The following is a 17769-nucleotide window of genomic DNA, read 5'->3' as shown; positions in this document are numbered from 1 at the left end:
TTTTGACCTTTTGATAAAACTTCCATTCAAAATAAATAATTTTTTTCATTTACAAAATATTTCCTTGTGTGGGGAAAAAACACACAGAAGTTAAGCTTATACTTTCAAAAGCACATTTCATCAATATTAACTAATTTAGTTTTACAGTTAGAAATGTTCAGTTATTAATTTTCTTGCCATTTTGGCAAAATGTTCTACTTTCTTAGGAGATAAAATTAATGAATTGTGTGATCTTTAATATTCTTCCAGATCTAAAAATCCTGAGGCTGTAGAGTTAGGAAGCCAATTCTACAGTGTATCTATTAAAATAAAATGTTTAAACAAAAGCAAGAAGAATATCCAGAGCAAATGATGACTGTTCTAAAAGAGAGAGAGTGAAATGGAATCTGAAACTGTAATGGGGATGAGTAAATGAAATTAAGGAATTTTCTGTGATTCTCCTAAAGTAAAAGCACAGGAAGAAAGGAAAGCAAAAGACACAATGTTAAATCCACACTAAGACATACTGGCAAAGATGAGCACCCAAGAATACAGTTTTAGTTGCCCCGCTTCATCTCCTTTCCCCATATAAGGGCAGAAAAGGGGAAACAGAGATCTAACAACCAAGAAGACAGGGCTCTTCCTCTGCATCCTCCAGCAGGACAGTATTCTTGGCCACGGTCTCTTAGAAGAGATAGTAGTGAGTAACACACTATACAAAGAACTAATTTGTAGAACTAATCTGCAATCAAGAAATGCATACACTCTTCTTATACCGAAATTCATTTAAACAACTCAGCCAATGGCTGACTGTGAGCCCAGGGCAGGTCAGTACAGCATAAGCACAGGACAGCAAGGGGGTGCTCAAACACCAATGGGGCTAGGGCAAAGGCCACAGAAGTCATTAGAACAGTCTCTTGCCAACCAAAACTGGCACAACATGAGCATCAAAGAGCACGGACTACAACTGACTGTAAAAGACTGAATAAATAATAACTCAAAAGGAATATTGAAGAGGAACAAAAACAAAACCTAAGCAAGCAATAAAGATTCACAGCCGCCACAGTGCGGGTAACTTATTAAGCTAACTGCTGATTCTGAAAGTAAATAAGGGAATTTTTCTTTTGGAGGTGAAATATTTTATTTATAACACAAATTTAAAAAAACTGCATATATAAAAGCAAACATAGTAAAATACTATCTATTGAATCTAGGTGGTATATGGCTATTTACTGTACAACTCTCTCAACCTCTCTATATGGCTTATTTTATTTAATATAATAGTTTATTTTGACATCATTTTGTGCCTTTTTCCATATCAGTTGTAATCCCCGTGGGCTTCCCATCACCAGATCACCCATGTGCCATCACCACAGTCCACTGCATTTCCCTCCCTCTACTGTTTTTGATGCCATTTCCCATTCTACCCCGGTAAAATCTCTCTGGTATATAGTTGTTCATGATTATTATTATTTCACCCCCCCCCCCCGATCCTTTATGCTCCTGCTATGAGTGAAACCATTGGTATTGGTATTTTTCTTTTTCTTTTTGGCTTATTTCACTAAGTATGATCCCTTCCAGTTCCACCCATGTTGCTGCAAAAGACATGAGTTTATCTATTTTGATTGCTGAGTAATATTCCATTGTGTATATATATATCTTTTTATCCCAGTCCTCTATTTTTGGGCATTTGGACAACTTCTCTCTATGTTTAAAGATTATGATGAAAAGCTAAAAATAGAACTATTATTTTATGTAATGATAATCCCATGCTCTGTAGCTATTCTTAATTTTAATGTTTTTAAATGTATATACTAGATTCATGGTGTTTACCAGTACCAACTTACTATAAGTTGTCTATATAATGAATATAGACAATAATGTACTATAATTACATAATGCAGTTAAATATTACTACAAAGGCATACACCTTACATGCAATCAACTGCAAATTCAATGGATCATTTAACACCTTAAATTTATACAATGACATTGGCCAGATCTATTTAATTACCAAAAAAAACTATCTTATAGTTTAAAAAAAGTACATGCTATACTGATTTCAAATTAAGGATTAACTTTCTGTTTATGACTTAAATGTTTACATTTTAAGTATGTCTAGACTGTAAGTATTTAGAAAATGTGTGTCAGGAACTGATATAGTACCTTTACTATACATATGAATACATACATATAGCCTCAGAAATTTGGATTCAATATTTAAAACCTTTATGACCAAATAAGTTACATTACATATTTAAAATTAGATTGCTGAGTATGTTTAGTAAGAAGTGTATACATACTTGATATCTTCTGAGTGAAAGTAAATGTTACTACATGCTCTTCCACGACATTCTCTAAATGCTGTTTTTCTTCTTGTAGGGCCATTCCAATTAAATGTAACACCTCAAATACAAAATATTTTGCAAATTCAGTAAAGTGAAAATTAAGTACATATTTTAAAATAACCAAAAAATTTACTATTATGAAAAAGTTATTAAAGATGTAAATGTACTTTAAAACCTAATTTGAAGTTCTAATTTTTACTAAAATCAAACTCTAAAGTTCATTTTCTAAAAAAAAAATTTCAGCAAGGAAAGTAATTCCATTTTAGCTAGGAAGAAAATTCAATTACATCAGTCAGGAGGTTCTTAAAAATCAGAAGAAATTCAACTGCAAATTCATAGGATAAAGTTAAAAATTACTATCAGACATAACCACCAATTCACACTATATAATTTTCAGTTTTATTTCACCCCTATAATACAGTCTTAACTCTTCTAAGAATCAATGATCAAATAATTAGAGCTGAAAATATCTATCACATAATTATCTAGTCCATGAAGTTACCTACTTAAGTTTTATAGGAACTAAAAGAGCTTATTTCAGAAAGAGACACACTTTGACCATTAATGCCACATAATCTATAGTTTACCGTTCTTCAGTATATCACACAAAAAATTTCTTAACAAACTTCAAAGAAAATATATAACTATGTTAAATCTATCTGTATTTTAATTACTCTTACCCTGTTCCTGAATTTCTGAAGATTTGTAAGTATGGGTAACATTTCTTAGAAATAGGACTATTTATTTCATTGCTTTTGAGCTACATTGTCTTCAGAAAATTCCTGGGTGTAATTTCATCATCTTGAAAATGGATGAAAACAGAGTTTTGAGGATTACAAGTACTGTATGTAATGTGCCCAGCATAGAGTAAGGCCGAGTAGGCTATTTCTAGGAATTAAATAACTATTATGTTACTTACTAGTGGAACAACATGGACAAATTAATCTCACTGAAACTTGACTCACCTATACAATGGAAAAAGTTCTAACTACTCAGAGGGGCGTTGTGTAGCTTCGACAAGATTGTAACTCTTAAAGTAAAATTCAACAAGCTCTTAGACTTGTCACTTATTAGCTATGGACTGTAAATCTCTAAATTTCAATTTCTTCAACTGCAAAATATGGATACTAATGAACTCATTTTGAGAGAACTAATTGAACTATATATGTAAAAGATAATAATATACAAATATCCAAGTACTGCATAAACAGAGAAGACCCACGCATCAAGAACAATAAGAAACAGATTAGCCAACAGAACCAAGGTAACCACAACCTTGTGTGATACGCAATTGGTCAGGCCACCCTCATTTTCACTGTCTGACACAAAAATAGCAGTAAGATACTTGTGTCAAATTAAGGTTAACAAATTAAATTTTTGTCTTTTACTGACACTTATTTTGAGTTTTACTACAAAATCACTAAAATACAGATACAAATGACTTCAAGCCTACCCTTTGCAGCATAGATTCGGACCAGGCATATCCGTTGTGTTCTACAGCCCACTGCAGCACTGTTCCCATGATGCACAGCATGACATCTGACTGCAAAATGTTTACCAGACTTGCAAACAGAGGGCAGAATGGAGGCAACACTGGAGGTGGAAGTGCTGCAAATGAAGTTATTATTGGTTTCCTTTGTAGCATGCGTGTAAAAAAATTTCCATTGAAAAATACTTTTGACAGTTATTGCTCAAAGAATATTCATCTACACACTAAACTTGTATTTTACCATCTCAAAGTCAATCAAATGCATAGAAAGAGCTAAGTGAATACTAACAGTACAAAAGAAAAAGCCTTACTTTTCCCTAAAAAAATTCAAAACTGAGCTAAAACATTCACCAAGTAATGACTCAGTATGGACTGTTTGACTATTAGCATGCTTATTAGCCCGCTGGTCCCTTGAAAAGCTGAGTATTTAAACCTTCCATTACTCTAAAGACAACATATCAATATACAAGTGTTTAACAAATAAAAGAAACTATTGTGAAACTTCTGAAAAGATGAATAGTACCTGTATCTTCCCTATTTTGTCTTTTCAATTTCCGTTGAGCTTCCTCTGCCTAATACAAAAGAAAGTAATTTAGACAGGGAATTAGTAATACAAAAGTACTGACATAAGTTAATGTTTGCACCATTATCTTCTGATTTTATAAGATTTTTATTCTTAGTGTTACAGCCCTAACCAATGATATATTAAGGCTCACCCCCGTACCCCATATGAGTGCCCCTGAATGGGTTATTTCTGCTTTAATGTGCAGGTGGAAACATGTACAAACAAATCCAAAGAAGATATTTAGGTTGAACCCTAAGATATGCATTAAAAACTAAACACAGGCTTTATGATCAAGTTCTATTTAATGTCATTTAAAAGAATGGACTGATAAAAGTCAAAATTTATCTGAGAATGATCAAGAAAATTTCATAAATTACTATGGAAAAACATAAGTAATACCAATTCTAAAATGACTAAGATGGGTTATCTGATTATAAGACAGGTTATTTGTCTTCAAAGCCAGTAAAATATAGATAATTCTATGCGTATACATGTATGTAATTACATAGATCTTGTAGAGATACATGTAAAACACTCGGGGAAAAAACCCAAAATGTTAAGTGGTAGAATTATATAGGTAAGCTGTACTTTCTTTGTTAAAACTTTTTTTTTAAGTTTCCTTAATTTCCTACAATAAACAAATATTCTTTTTCAATCAGTGAATAATAAAGTTGTTTAGGAAAAAACAAAACAAAACAAAATAAAATCCCAATCTTTCCCCAGTACACTTTACATGTTCTCAATTACCTTGGACTGTTCTGCCCTTGAAAAGTGATAGAAATACAAGTTGAATTCCTTGGTGCACTCTGGTTTCAGTTCATACATGCCTCGTCCAGTTAATCCAGGTTTTCTATGAAAAGAAAAGTCCTTAAAATATTATTACTTAAGTTATATACTAATTCACGAGACAGTCTAAGATAACAGAATAAAAAAACATCTCTCATGCACTGTGAGGTGATATCAGCATTATTACCACTAATAATTAACTAGGCAATCTACACCCAAAGCTTTATGTAGGTTCATTTATTTAGCTCGTCCACTTTGAATATATCCCAACTAGACAAAAAATGGTCATTGTTGTGCTAACAATCCAGTATGATCACAGGATATAGGGCACATCCATTAAAACATTGCTAGACAACTGAAGACCACTAATAGTGATGTCAACTTCTATATTTGGATATGTAAAGGTGTAATAAAGTCTATCAAGAGGAAAAATAAGTACAATTTTTGGTTTAGAGAAGCTCTTCTCTATTATTTTCTCCAAAACCACGCTCTGTGTCTATACTGTGTCAACAAGGGGCTAACCTTGTTATTGATGGAAAAATACAAGGAAACAAGAAAAGGCAGCACTCAGAGGCTATCCTACACCTTAGGCAGCACAGTCAAGTGAGCAATTCAAGAGAATTCAAGACACTTACAAAGACCACCTATTCAAGTTAATTCCAATTATCTGAAACTAAAAGCTATGCATATCTATTCTGAATATAATGAAAATTCTCAGAGTTCTTTAAGTTGCTGAGCATAATGTCAGATAATAAATCTGTCAGTAAGAAATATAGTTCACAATTAAATATCCAAAAATGTTTATCACTCTCTGAAAGTAACAATTTCACTCACAATTCCATCATAGGGAACAAACTAAGAAAAATGAACATATGAACAAATAGATGTAAACTCACTTGAAATGGGCAACTGTCTCAATTACATTCTCCATGCCAGTCTCCTTGTTCTCCTAAAGTACAAGAAACCAGTGTGTTTTACCATCAAACAAATTATAATGATTTTTACAGATGGAAATTCCATAGTAAACACAATAGTTAATACAGTTAGGGAAGCTTCAATAAGCTAACATTCATTCAGATTGATATAATCAAAAACAAGTATATGGAATCAAGGCTACACTTTCAACAGAAGTTAAATGAAAACAAAGCATATATAACATTTAAACACTATTGACGTAAAATATATGCAACTATTTTGTGATATGATCACACATGTGATATGATCACACATGTGATATGATCAAGACATGGCTCACTAAGGAATAAAGTTTTGGATGCTTCAGAAGTAAAAAACTCTGGAAACTGTTTACACAGCTGAGGAAACACTCCTCACTCCCTCACTGTGCCAGGTCGCAGCATGCCCTCCCATGACAACTGTGTGCCAACAAGCCTAAACAATACTTGCCTACAGATACTTCAGTTCTAAGGACAAGATACTTTTTTTTCCCAGGATCTTTACTTCTTTCAAGGCTTCACTCTACAAGATCCTATATTCCTATTCTCCCAATTGCTAGCATTCGCTTTTTCAAATTATTTCTATTAAGAGTGACAAGTGTTACAAATGTCTTAGATTTGCAATTTTCACAACTGTGGGAAAGGCATGTCGAAGTAAATCTACATATACTAGACTGATAAAGCAGGGAAGAGTTTCTGTACTTTTCTTTTAAAAAATGTAGGTACTGCGCCCTCCCTGGTGGCGCAACGGGTTAAAGCACTACACTGAGAAGCTAAAGCCACTTCTGCATGAGTTAATTCCCGCCTGCCCCAGAGGTGACATGGCGTGGCTGACCTCTCCTGACCCGCCCGCTGCTCCCCTTAGCAGTGTACTTCATCGACCTGCCTGTTCTGCTCCCCACTCTGTCTCTGGTGAAGCCTCTCGCCACCCCTAAGCCTCTGGCCTGTACCCCAGTTCTGTATGTACAAATAAATAAATCTTTTAAAAAAAAAATGTAGGTACTTACATCTTCAGGTAAAGACTTCACCAGTTCACTATGAGCCATAGGTTTGATGCTCAACTGATGGATAATCTCCCGCTTAATTTCATCGGTAGCATTTACCTGTCCAATTCCAGGACTAAATCTCTCTCCTATTAACCATTGAAAAGTTAATTTTTTTTCCTTTTATTGTTCCCATTCTTTTCGGATATAAATTTAAAACTATGCAATGCACCTCGTATGTCTCCAAGTCCTTTTCTGCAGTGGGAAAATAATGACTGGTCTGGAAACAAGCCAGGGCAACAGGTGCTCCCCACCACATTTCCTGAGTCTGAGACACAGCAGGTACAAGTGCAAGCTGTAGGCAGGGCAGAGGGGGTCCAGTTTCCTTTAATATTTAGGAAGCCTGAGACCAGAAGGGTGGCATGGGCTTCGCTGCAGTGAGTTGTCAGTGTGGTAGTGCTGCACACATAGAGCAGAACTGCTTTCATGCCATCTGCTGCATGGCTCAGGGAGGGAGAACCTTCCTTTGTCCTCCTAACAGCCACTAAATTAGCAAGCCTGAAACCTGCTCTCTTGGATATCATTTCCTAACAGTAGTCAGGACTTTCTGCTCCAAGAGGTGGGACAGGCAAATATTAATAATATACAAATGGAAAAGATGGAGGGGATAGAATAAAAATACAGGCAATAAGACATTATATCTATTAGCCATAGGTCTTAATGAACCTAGAATTAGACTTTTGTACCACAAAACCATGTAGGGAAACATAGGTAAGGTGTAAGAAACAGTAAAGAGCTCGTACATATCCAATGCCTTGCTGGCTATCTTCTCCTGGATCCCCTTTCCTCCCCAAAGAGGCTTCCAGTTTAGTCTGCTTTATCAACTGTACTCCTTTTTCCAAAGCACCACAGTAACCACAGAGCTGTCACTGTCAATGTTATTGCAATGAGAGGGAGAAAAGATGGATTCTTCCCAGAAACTATCAACTACTCAAGACAAAGTTCAGAAGTCCGGAACTATTTGCTACCACAAAATCCAATTGTAATTTAGAAATGTCTCAAGTGAATCAAACTTACCAACAAGCATTATAATGAGGTACAGCATTTCTTCTATTAAAGTATTGTTCTGTTGAATTACATCCTGTAACAAGTGAGGGGGACAGATACAGAGACAGGAATATGCATACTGTGTTATCTTAAATGACATTACCCAAAAGAAAGAGGCTTCTTTAGTGACATGCTGTGGTCTCACAAAACATGCTCTTACCTTATGAGAGATCTCAGAACTAAATCTTTTCCCATAGTCCGGAGTACTGAAAATCTGATAAAGTTCAAAGCGGCTCAGCATTATCATCAGGAAATGATTTGGGTCCATCATGGAGACACCTGTCTTTTTTTTTTTTTAACATTTGAGAAAGAGGGAAAGGGGAAGGTCACAAGGGTTACTAAACAGTGAGAGAGATTTTGGTGTGTGTAAGAAAAAGCATCTTACTCAATTACCAATTTCAATAAAAGACGGAAACACTTTACACCTAACTCCTGCTTGTGGTACTACAAGCATGGACAAGAATATCATCTGGTGAAACAAAACAAAACCTAAACCCACTCATGAGAATAACTCATGTATGCACTGTGTGCTTTCCTTCCTTTCAATGCTTCGAATTAAATGAAAACCTATGAAGTATGTTTTGAAGTTTTATTTCAGGGCTCTCACCTCACTGTCTGGTATATGGAACCTGAAAGAAATTGTGATTTGTCAATTAAGTTTGTAGGATTTAAAAATATACATTATTAAATTCTTACTAAGAACTCTCTAACTTTGGTTGTAAAAACTACATGAGCTCAAGTGACAACTTTTAAACAATAGTTGCCATTTCCGGCAGCTCCATTTGTGTAAATTCTAAATCAACTTGAGCTTTATTCTGAACCAATACTTTCTGAAATTCACATTTCATAGCTTTTTCTACAATTACCAAATCCATTAAGCGATAATACAGAAAAATATGTGACAAGCACTCTGGACAAAACAGGGAGTGAGATCCAGCTGTTGTGGCTTAGTGGAGATAAAAAGTAGCAGGAGCCACAACACAGTCAGGGATTCTCTGGGGGGCAGAAGCACCAACCTGCCTTTGAACTAACTGCATTTTGGTGCTTTAGGAAGGCTTCCTAGAGAAAGTTAACACTGAATTAAATACTAAAACATGAAGGAAATTAAAGTACTAGGTTAAAAGAAAAGGAGGGGAAGGGTCTGGTAATCCAGGGAGCAAAAGGTACACATGTGAAAGTTTCAAATTTAAGTGAGGATGATACACAGTTATATGGCAAGTCTTGAAAACCGCTCATAGCACTTTCAGAGGGCAATGAAGAAAGTTTGGTCTTCAGGTTTCTGATTTTAGCAAACTGTGTAGACTAAGGAATAATTCGCCAAGTCAGGGAACCCAAAGTAGAAAGAAGATATGGAAGAAATAAAAGGAGTTACTTTGATATAGGTTAGAATTAAATATTTGGTAATGATCATAACTGCTTGGGTTCTTGGACATAACAAGAAGAAAAACACTCCCCACAACCTTTAAATTTAATGCTTTCATGTCATTACCTGAAGCATTATTATATCCTTGTCAAACATCTCACGTCTGCATTTCACATTATGGTAGTAATAAATCTGAAAGAAAATTATATGAGATAAGTAGGTTTTTGTATGTGCTGCCCCCTTTTCTTCCATCTTCAACAGAACACACATGTTCATGTTCATGAAATTTCTCTCTCTCTCTCTCTCTCTCTCTCACACACACACACACACACACACACACACACACACACACACACACCAGTTAACACTAGCCTAGCAGAGATAAATTAAAAACTCCTGCATTGCAGTCATCCTGTGGTTTACACTTTGCAGCCAACCTTTGGGTCTCCCAAAAAGTTGTTTCAGTAAGGTTTACAGCTGCCAAAAGTAGAGGTAAAAAACCTACACCAAGCCTTAGAGTGGCTTACAAATCAAAACCTCAAAATTTCAGAGCTACATCAACAGAACTTTTATCTTTTAACAACATTTAATTTCAGTAGATGAAATCTGGATTTTTATTATATTTTGAAAACATCCAACTTTGTTCTAAAAATGATCACCAAGTGAGAAATCAAAAGCATTAAGTTCATATCTACTTTTGACATAGCTTCCAGACAAAGGCTGAATAAAAATTCTAAGAAAGTTTTTGGTTTAATATTAAAATTATCTCAATTTATTTTAATATAGATAATTGACTTTCAGTAACTTAAGTATATTGGAAATTATAACCTTCATAGAAGTCAAAGAAAGGACTGAAAACTGTAGAGGATTAAGAACTCTTACCTGGTTAACTAGGGAGAACCCATTTCTTCTCCACATTCCTGCGTGCACTTGTGCACATAAAACAAGACATCTAAGAGGATGTTCTATCAACATGGGTGGGCTTAGTTCACTCTGTATAAGGACACAAACAAGAACCACAAAGATCTCAACTCTATATAGAAGACCGGTTCAAGGGATGGAAGCTTTATATAAAATACAAGATAAAACCATTTTAAGGTATGTTTGTGTGATGACTAACTTTATGTGTTAACTTGGTAGGGCCATGGTACCCAGCTCTCGGTTAACATCAGTACAGATGTCACTGTGAAGGTATTTTTAAGATTTTAAAAATCTATAGATTAAAAAAAAAAATTAAGGTCAGTAGACTTTAAGTAAAGAAGTATTACTTTTCATAACCTGGCTTCCTATCTCCAGCAAGAGTGAAAGCAGCGACCAATGCCTCGAATGAGATCCATAATGTGGGCTGGCCTCACCCAATCAGTTAAAGGCCTTAAAAGAAGACTGAGGTCCCCCCTGGCCAATGATGAAGAAATTCTGCTTCCACACTGCCTTTGGACCTCAGACTGCAACTTCAATTCTCCCTTGGGTCTGTAGCCTGCAGGGCTGCCAGGCTACATAATTCCACAAGTCACTTCCTTATAAATAAATCTCGTCTCCTCTCCTCTCTCTTTCTATACATACATAAACACACATTTCATCCTTTCTGTTTCCCTGGAGAACTCTAATAAGGTATTTTTCAAAGTGATTAAAAAATATATGGAACACAGTATTTACTTTTAAATGTTAGTACTACTTACTAAAGGTAGCAGCTCTGGAAATTTATATGCCACTTCACTTTTGCTTAATAATACATGCAAACCTGCAGGAAGAACAACAAAACGTATTTAGATGAAAATTATTTAGAAAAAATGTACACTCAAGCTTTTAATGTAACTTGTTTATTTCTTTGGGAACCTATTGTATCATAAATGAAAATATAAAAGGAATTGCATTTACAAATAAAACTGTTCAACTGTTTACTTCATGAATCTCTGCATGAAAGGCATGCTGAGAACTGGTCTTATGATACTGATATTGACAGAAACAAGTATTAGACATACAAACACAGCAAAAGCAGGAATAAAACTATCAAAGCAATTAGGATGTTAAGCCAACATTAAGAATCTTATTTCACTGAGCCATGGAGTTTGTTCTCATTTAGAGCACAGGAGCAGAGGAAATGGTCCTGAAATAGCATTCAGCAATAAAAAAAGATAATTAATGCTATCTGTGGCAATATGGATGGAGCTTGAAGGGATTATGCTCAGTGAAGTAAGTCAGAAAGAGAAGGAAAAATATTGGATGGTTTCACTCATAGGAGAAATATAGGGAAACCAAATAAGGGATCGGGGGAAAAAATCATTAAAAAAAAAATACAACAAACTAAACAAAAATAATTAAGAGAGCTATATATCAGGGGAGGGGTGACGGAGAGGGCACAAAATACAGCTGGAAGGTCACAAGGGACCGAAGTGATATATCAGGGGAGGGGTGACGGAGAAGGCACAAAATACAGCTGGAAGGGACAAGGGACTGAGGTGATGGTGCACAGGTGACTTGGTGGTAGGAATTCTATGGAGACTATACACGAGGTATAATATATACAAATAAACTATTACATTTTTTTTTTTAAAAGTGAAAAAAAAAAAGGAAGAAAAATGGGCCTGAGCTTTCCTGTCTACGCTGAACCTCAGAATTAAGTTCCCCAGAACTTTCAGTTTAAGATGAAAACCTCTTCAGTTCCAAACTACAAAATACTCTCTCATAGTCAACCTTAATTAACTGTTAGCTAAAAACTATTAATGAAGAACTTCCCTGTGTATATTGTTAGCCAAACACTTTTTACAGTGTCAGTAAGAAATGCTGGCTGCTTGGTCAAGCCTGGTTTGAGGTTTTCCTTATCCAAGAAGACCTGTATTTTGAATCCTATTCTGATGTTCACCACTCAATTTCCATTAGCACAGACTCCACGTTGTTGTTTCAAATTATGTTCACTAAATTAGATTATAAGTATTAAAGCAAAGAGCTGTCGAATACATTGAGACAGAATACTCAGACTGTCCACTCAGTAAATTTGTGGGAGGTTAATACCTGGACAGAACTTAGTACATTTTTAAGAGGTGACTCTGGATAATTGGCAGCACCATCTTCCACCAAGTGGTTAGAACTGTAAAGGCAGAAATGACCAGCAGCTGCAGCTGGGACAGTACCCTTTTTCCTGCTGTCAGGCGAGTGTTGCGCTGTAAGATCACCCTCCCCCTTGCCTGTGTTGAAAAGCAACAGCTCGGTATGTGCAAATACATACTAACACAAAACTGTTCAGTTTTGGGAATAAGTCATGGGAACAAGAAAATCTCTTCTGAATCACTATTTCACTCTAGGAAATTATTTGTTGTTCTACGTGATGCACTACTATTCATGTAATCTATCTTAAATCGCCACAATGTGAGTGACAATCCAAAAGACTTCTAGAAATGCTAAGGTTTATTAGCAGGACAATGGGATGACTTGGGGAACAATGAAAAAATGCCTTCAGAAATGATAGTGGGATTACTACTACTGATCCCAGGCACATAAAAAGGTTGATAAAGGAATACTATAAACAACACTATGCCCACAAGTTGATAACTTAGATGAGATGGACAAATTTCTTAAAAGCCACAAACTACCAAAATTCTCAGGACAGAGATAAGCAGCCCTGCCTGATATCTATTAAGAAATTAAATCAAGCATTAATAACCTTTCAAAAAGAAAAGCATCAAGTATATATATCAAGTCCAGAATTCAGGGGTGAATTCTGTATCAAATATTTAAGGAGAAAAGGATACCTATTTTCCAGTCTCTCCTAGAAAACAAAACAAAGGACAAAAGAAGAAAACCCCACCAGTTTCATATCACATTGTTACTGAGCCACACACTTAAGATAAATGGAATTAAAGGGAATAACAGTATGTGAGCAGGTTAAGAATTCCTGTAATCCAGAAATAAGGAAGGAAGCTGTTCTGAAACGATATACAGACAAAGTACATATTCAGCTGTTGGCTGCCGATGGTGGCAGTTTTAAATGCTGTATCAATTACCAATGGTGTGTTATCAACTACTGATGATTAAAACAATTATTACCCTATCAATCATCAAAACTGCCGACAAGTTATCAATAAATGAGTAAGAAACAGCTTAGAGGGAAAGAAAGTCTCGGGTGGCTTCAATTTATTGGCAACTACCAAAGTAAAGACTGGCCTGCATGTGACAACACACAGACACTGCAGCTGCGTTGAGTTAAACAATATAAAGCACTGAGATGAAGAAGCACTGTGGTACAGTGGTTCTAAATAAGGCTTCTGGTGCCAAGCTACCTCAAAATTCCCTTCTGACTCCTGCTGTGGGACACTTGTCACTCTGTGTCTCAGTCTTCTCATCTGTGAAGTGAACTTAATTAAGAATATACCTGCCTCCGAGGCCAATATGATGATTAAATGAATTAATGCATATAACAACAAGTAGTAGGTATTTAGTAATTATCAACCACAAACAACAACTTGAAGGATAATTTCAGGGGCCTTTTGGGGGGAGAAATGCTTTACCTGCAAGTAAACGAGAAACTGGGAGGTGAATGCTAACTTTTTCTTGGGAAACACAGTATCTGATAGTTTCCACTGAATGTCCACAAATGCTTAATGTGATTGGCTGTTCACCATCAGTAAAACCACCATGACACTGCATCAACACAGCAAGGCATTTCTTGTAAGCTTCGATTAACACTTTTTCCTAAAAGAGAGGGTTTTCTGTAAGTTACTTAAAAGGCTGGGGTTCTACAACATTGAATAAGCAGCTTGATGATGAGTAAGTACCACAAATAGTATGGGCAAAATAAAATTCAATCTTCCCTCCCCAACTCAGTCCTTCCAGAGCCCTGTCTTAGTGAATGACATCTCTATCCAGCTGTCGAAATCTAGGAATTATTCCAATACCTTTCCCTTTTCCTTCATTCCCCACTGTTCAATCCTATCAAGCTGGCAATTCTGTCTACTAAATTTGTCTCCAATCTGGCTAATGATTATTTCCAGTAAGTCAAAGAAAGCCAAACCACATCTATTTAAATTCACTCCTACTTTTGCCCCTCTCTATCCATTCTCCACACAGAGTAACTAATAAAGACATGTAGGATTTCCTCACTTTCCTTAAAAGTCTCTAATGATTTCCCACTTCACTGAGAATAAAATCCAAACTTTATCAAGGCCCTGCAAAGTCACCAGCTCAGTCACTTGTCTAGCGCTATCCAGAGCCTTCCACAGCTCCCGGAACAACCATATTCCTCTATCACAGATATGATGTAGCTGTCCCTCAGTCAGGAATGTTCTTTAACTCTCTGACCAGTTAACTCTGACACAGAATTCAGAGCCTTCTCTGGACCTCAATTTAAGCACGCTCTCACCTAGGTTTTACAGCAAAGGGAAGGCCAAAATAATTTAAAGACACAGGAAAAATGTACCAATAATAAGAATTTGGGAGAATAAATTTATAAACTCTTTATATGCTCAAAATCTAAGAAGAGATTATGGGAAAAAAACAAAAACAGTAACATAAGAGAATAGAGTATGAATTACTTCCACCTCTATTTCTCTCTAAGATTTTAGAGTTTTAAATTTTAATTTACAGGTGAAGGATGAAAGTATGCTTTTTATAAGCTAAGTTTCACCCCCATCAGTTTCAAATATCTTCAAAATTTACTTAGGAGTCTGTTTATTCCCCTCTCCTCCATTGCTCTCTGGCCCCTACCCCTGGAAGAAACTCACATCAAGAGCACACCAGTCTTGCATCATTGAAATGACGTGTGTTAATTTCATCTGGAGAGTGAAGGCCGCTTCCCACTCTGGTTCCATTTCAATATGCTGTCCTACTTGACGTGTAATAGGGTCCATTCCCTTAAAAGAAATGAAGGGATTTAACATGAACCAACTTGTTCTCTTACATGGAAACTTAAATAATAATGTAAAAGACATAAATTATAAAAAGTTTAAGGAAGCTTCACATAGTATGAGAAGTCCAACTGCATAAATCATGTGTTTATATAACATTCTCTAAAACACAAATTAAAAATTTCAGAAAGTACAGAAGAAATTACTTTAGGGGCAATATTCTATATGTTTTGGGTAATAGAATATATACTCCTTCAAATTCCTTTTTAGCTTTACCATCTGACAGACAAAATTTTCAGAAAAAACTCGACAGGCTTTAGAAATGTTTAACATTTAAAGGAATTTTTATTCTTAATTTACAACCAAAAGTTTTCACAGACTGATAAAAGAAAAACAAGAAAACGATAACAGTCTTTAATACAAGAATGTCACTTTTCAGGAAATAGTCTATCCTGGTGTGTCAGACTGATCAAATCATAAGAAATACAGGCTACCTTGAGTTTTCAAAATGACAAACATAGCTTTTTTTTTTTTTAATAGATACTAAAAACAAAACAACACAAAGTGAATACCAATGAACACCATCCAATCCAGGAAACCTATTCCTGTTAAGAAACCCAAATGACGGCCCTCCCTGGTGGTGCAGCGGGTTAAAGCACAGCACTGAGAAGCTAAAGCCACTTCCGCATGAGTTTGATTCCCGCCTGCCCCGGAGGTGACCACATGGCGTGGCAGACCTCTCCTGGCCAGCCCGCTGCTCCCCTCAGCAGTGTACTTTGTAGATCTGCCTGTTCTGCTCCCCACTCTATCTTTGGTGAAGCCTCTCATCACCCCTGAGCCTCTGGCTGCACCCCAGTTCTGTATGAACAAATAAATAAATCTTAAAAAAAAAAAAAAAAAAAGAAACCCAAATGACTACCAAAGGAAGCATAATTGTACTTGCTCAGATATTCTGAGATGTCATCTAGTTTTTTTCATAGTTGAAACTGGTTAAATATACCAGTTAGTTTCTGCTTCTAGATTCTATCTGGTAAAAAGGGTGGGGCACGGTTCATAAAAAGAGAATTAAAGGAAGAACATTCTATTTCGCATTATATAAATATTGAGAAAAAGCAATACAGAAATTTAAAGAGTTACAGCTTTTACAATAACTTGATCATTCTTCCCTTGTAAGTGTATTAAAAATATAAATTTGCAATCCCCCAAAAAGAATGTTAGTGGTAACTAAAGAATAACCACATACAAAAGCTGTATTACAGCTTTCCAAAAGTTTTCAATTACAGCCATCCAGATTATTATTTTGGAAATTACCTCAAAATGAAAAAGACTCACAGAAAGCAGAAAGGTTCTCAAGTTTTCAATGAACAATAACAACAAAAAAAGGAACGTGTCCCCAGTTAAAATGTGCTCATTTACACATACCTGCATACATTTGAGTAATTCCAAAAAGGCATCAAATCCTTCTAGGAACCTCTGCCTGAGATCATCTGACCATTCAGTTGGTTTGCTAATTAACACATATCTGAACAACAACAAAATAACAATGAATAAATAATGCCATTTTACAGGTTGCAATCAGTATGATAATAAAACACAAGCTTACTTAAGATCTAAAATAAGGCTCTGAACTCTCCTAAACTTGAAGGCTTGTAAAGCAGTATATCGTTCAAACTGAAATCTGCCCTGGGCATCTCGATGTTTCAAATGATCCATAAAAGTCTTAATGATAATGGTCATCAAGTTTTCTTCTGTGATGAGCATCCGAGCCTAGAACAAAGCATAGCAGAGTATATGGTAATCAAAATCTACTTGCTAGGAAGCCATCATCAATTAGCTCTTTCAGTTTAAATCTTAACACTATGATATCATACATTCATAACTCCATTTCTATAATTACTCTGATGTATGTAATTGTTATATGAAGTAACAATTATATCACAGGGAAAGAAATATCACAGACACAGATTGAAGGCTCATTAGTCAAAGACAATTCAGGATGGGAGATCTGAACAAGTTGTAAATTTTCTTAAACTGAGACATTTAGACACCTAAGATGGTACCGTATAATTTTTCTAGTATCCAAAGGTTTCTATCACAGATTATTGTAGAACTTATATGAAATCATCATTTAATATCCTTAGTTGACACTAATTTTGTTTTTATTCCTCTGTATAGATACACATAGCTGTGTATTTTTGAATAAGCAACACATTTAAATGATGCAAACAACACAAGTAAAATGTCTCCTAAATTTCTGAGATCCCCCCCTTCTGCAAAGGCAACCTGTTAGCAGTTTTTTGCTGTGTTATATGTGTGTAAACTACATCCATATATATATATATATATATATATATAT

At 35.5% G+C, this 17769-nt stretch overlaps 1 protein-coding gene across 5 annotated transcripts in view; it reads right to left on the bottom strand.

Annotated features, from left to right (window-relative positions):
* UBR2 (ubiquitin protein ligase E3 component n-recognin 2) overlaps positions 1 to 17769 on the bottom strand; it is a 92518-nt gene that overhangs the window by 28430 nt on the left and 46319 nt on the right. For 4 of the 5 annotated variants that reach the window (XM_004673484.2, XM_004673485.2, XM_012722511.1 and 1 more), the window contains 15 exons: positions 17017 to 17180; positions 16836 to 16935; positions 15291 to 15419; positions 14079 to 14262; positions 11253 to 11314; positions 10456 to 10566; positions 9700 to 9765; positions 8371 to 8493; positions 8181 to 8244; positions 7128 to 7252; positions 6064 to 6116; positions 5129 to 5231; positions 4340 to 4388; positions 3781 to 3935; positions 2283 to 2385 (listed from right to left, as the gene is read on the bottom strand). In XM_004673484.2, the coding sequence (XP_004673541.1) occupies positions 2283 to 2385; positions 3781 to 3935; positions 4340 to 4388; positions 5129 to 5231; positions 6064 to 6116; positions 7128 to 7252; positions 8181 to 8244; positions 8371 to 8493; positions 9700 to 9765; positions 10456 to 10566; positions 11253 to 11314; positions 14079 to 14262; positions 15291 to 15419; positions 16836 to 16935; positions 17017 to 17180 (1591 nt within the window). Of the gene's footprint in view, positions 1 to 2282; positions 2386 to 3061; positions 3129 to 3780; positions 3936 to 4339; positions 4389 to 5128; positions 5232 to 6063; positions 6117 to 7127; positions 7253 to 8180; positions 8245 to 8370; positions 8494 to 9699; positions 9766 to 10455; positions 10567 to 11252; positions 11315 to 14078; positions 14263 to 15290; positions 15420 to 16835; positions 16936 to 17016; positions 17181 to 17769 lie in introns of those variants that run through there. The other variant, XM_012722514.1, reaches the window with a different exon arrangement.

This window comes from Condylura cristata, unplaced genomic scaffold (genome assembly GCF_000260355.1).
Source record: "Condylura cristata isolate star-nosed mole 26May11 unplaced genomic scaffold, ConCri1.0 scaffold00001, whole genome shotgun sequence".
NCBI lineage: Eukaryota > Metazoa > Chordata > Mammalia > Eulipotyphla > Talpidae > Condylura > Condylura cristata.
This window is presented reverse-complemented; position numbering and strand designations above follow the sequence as displayed.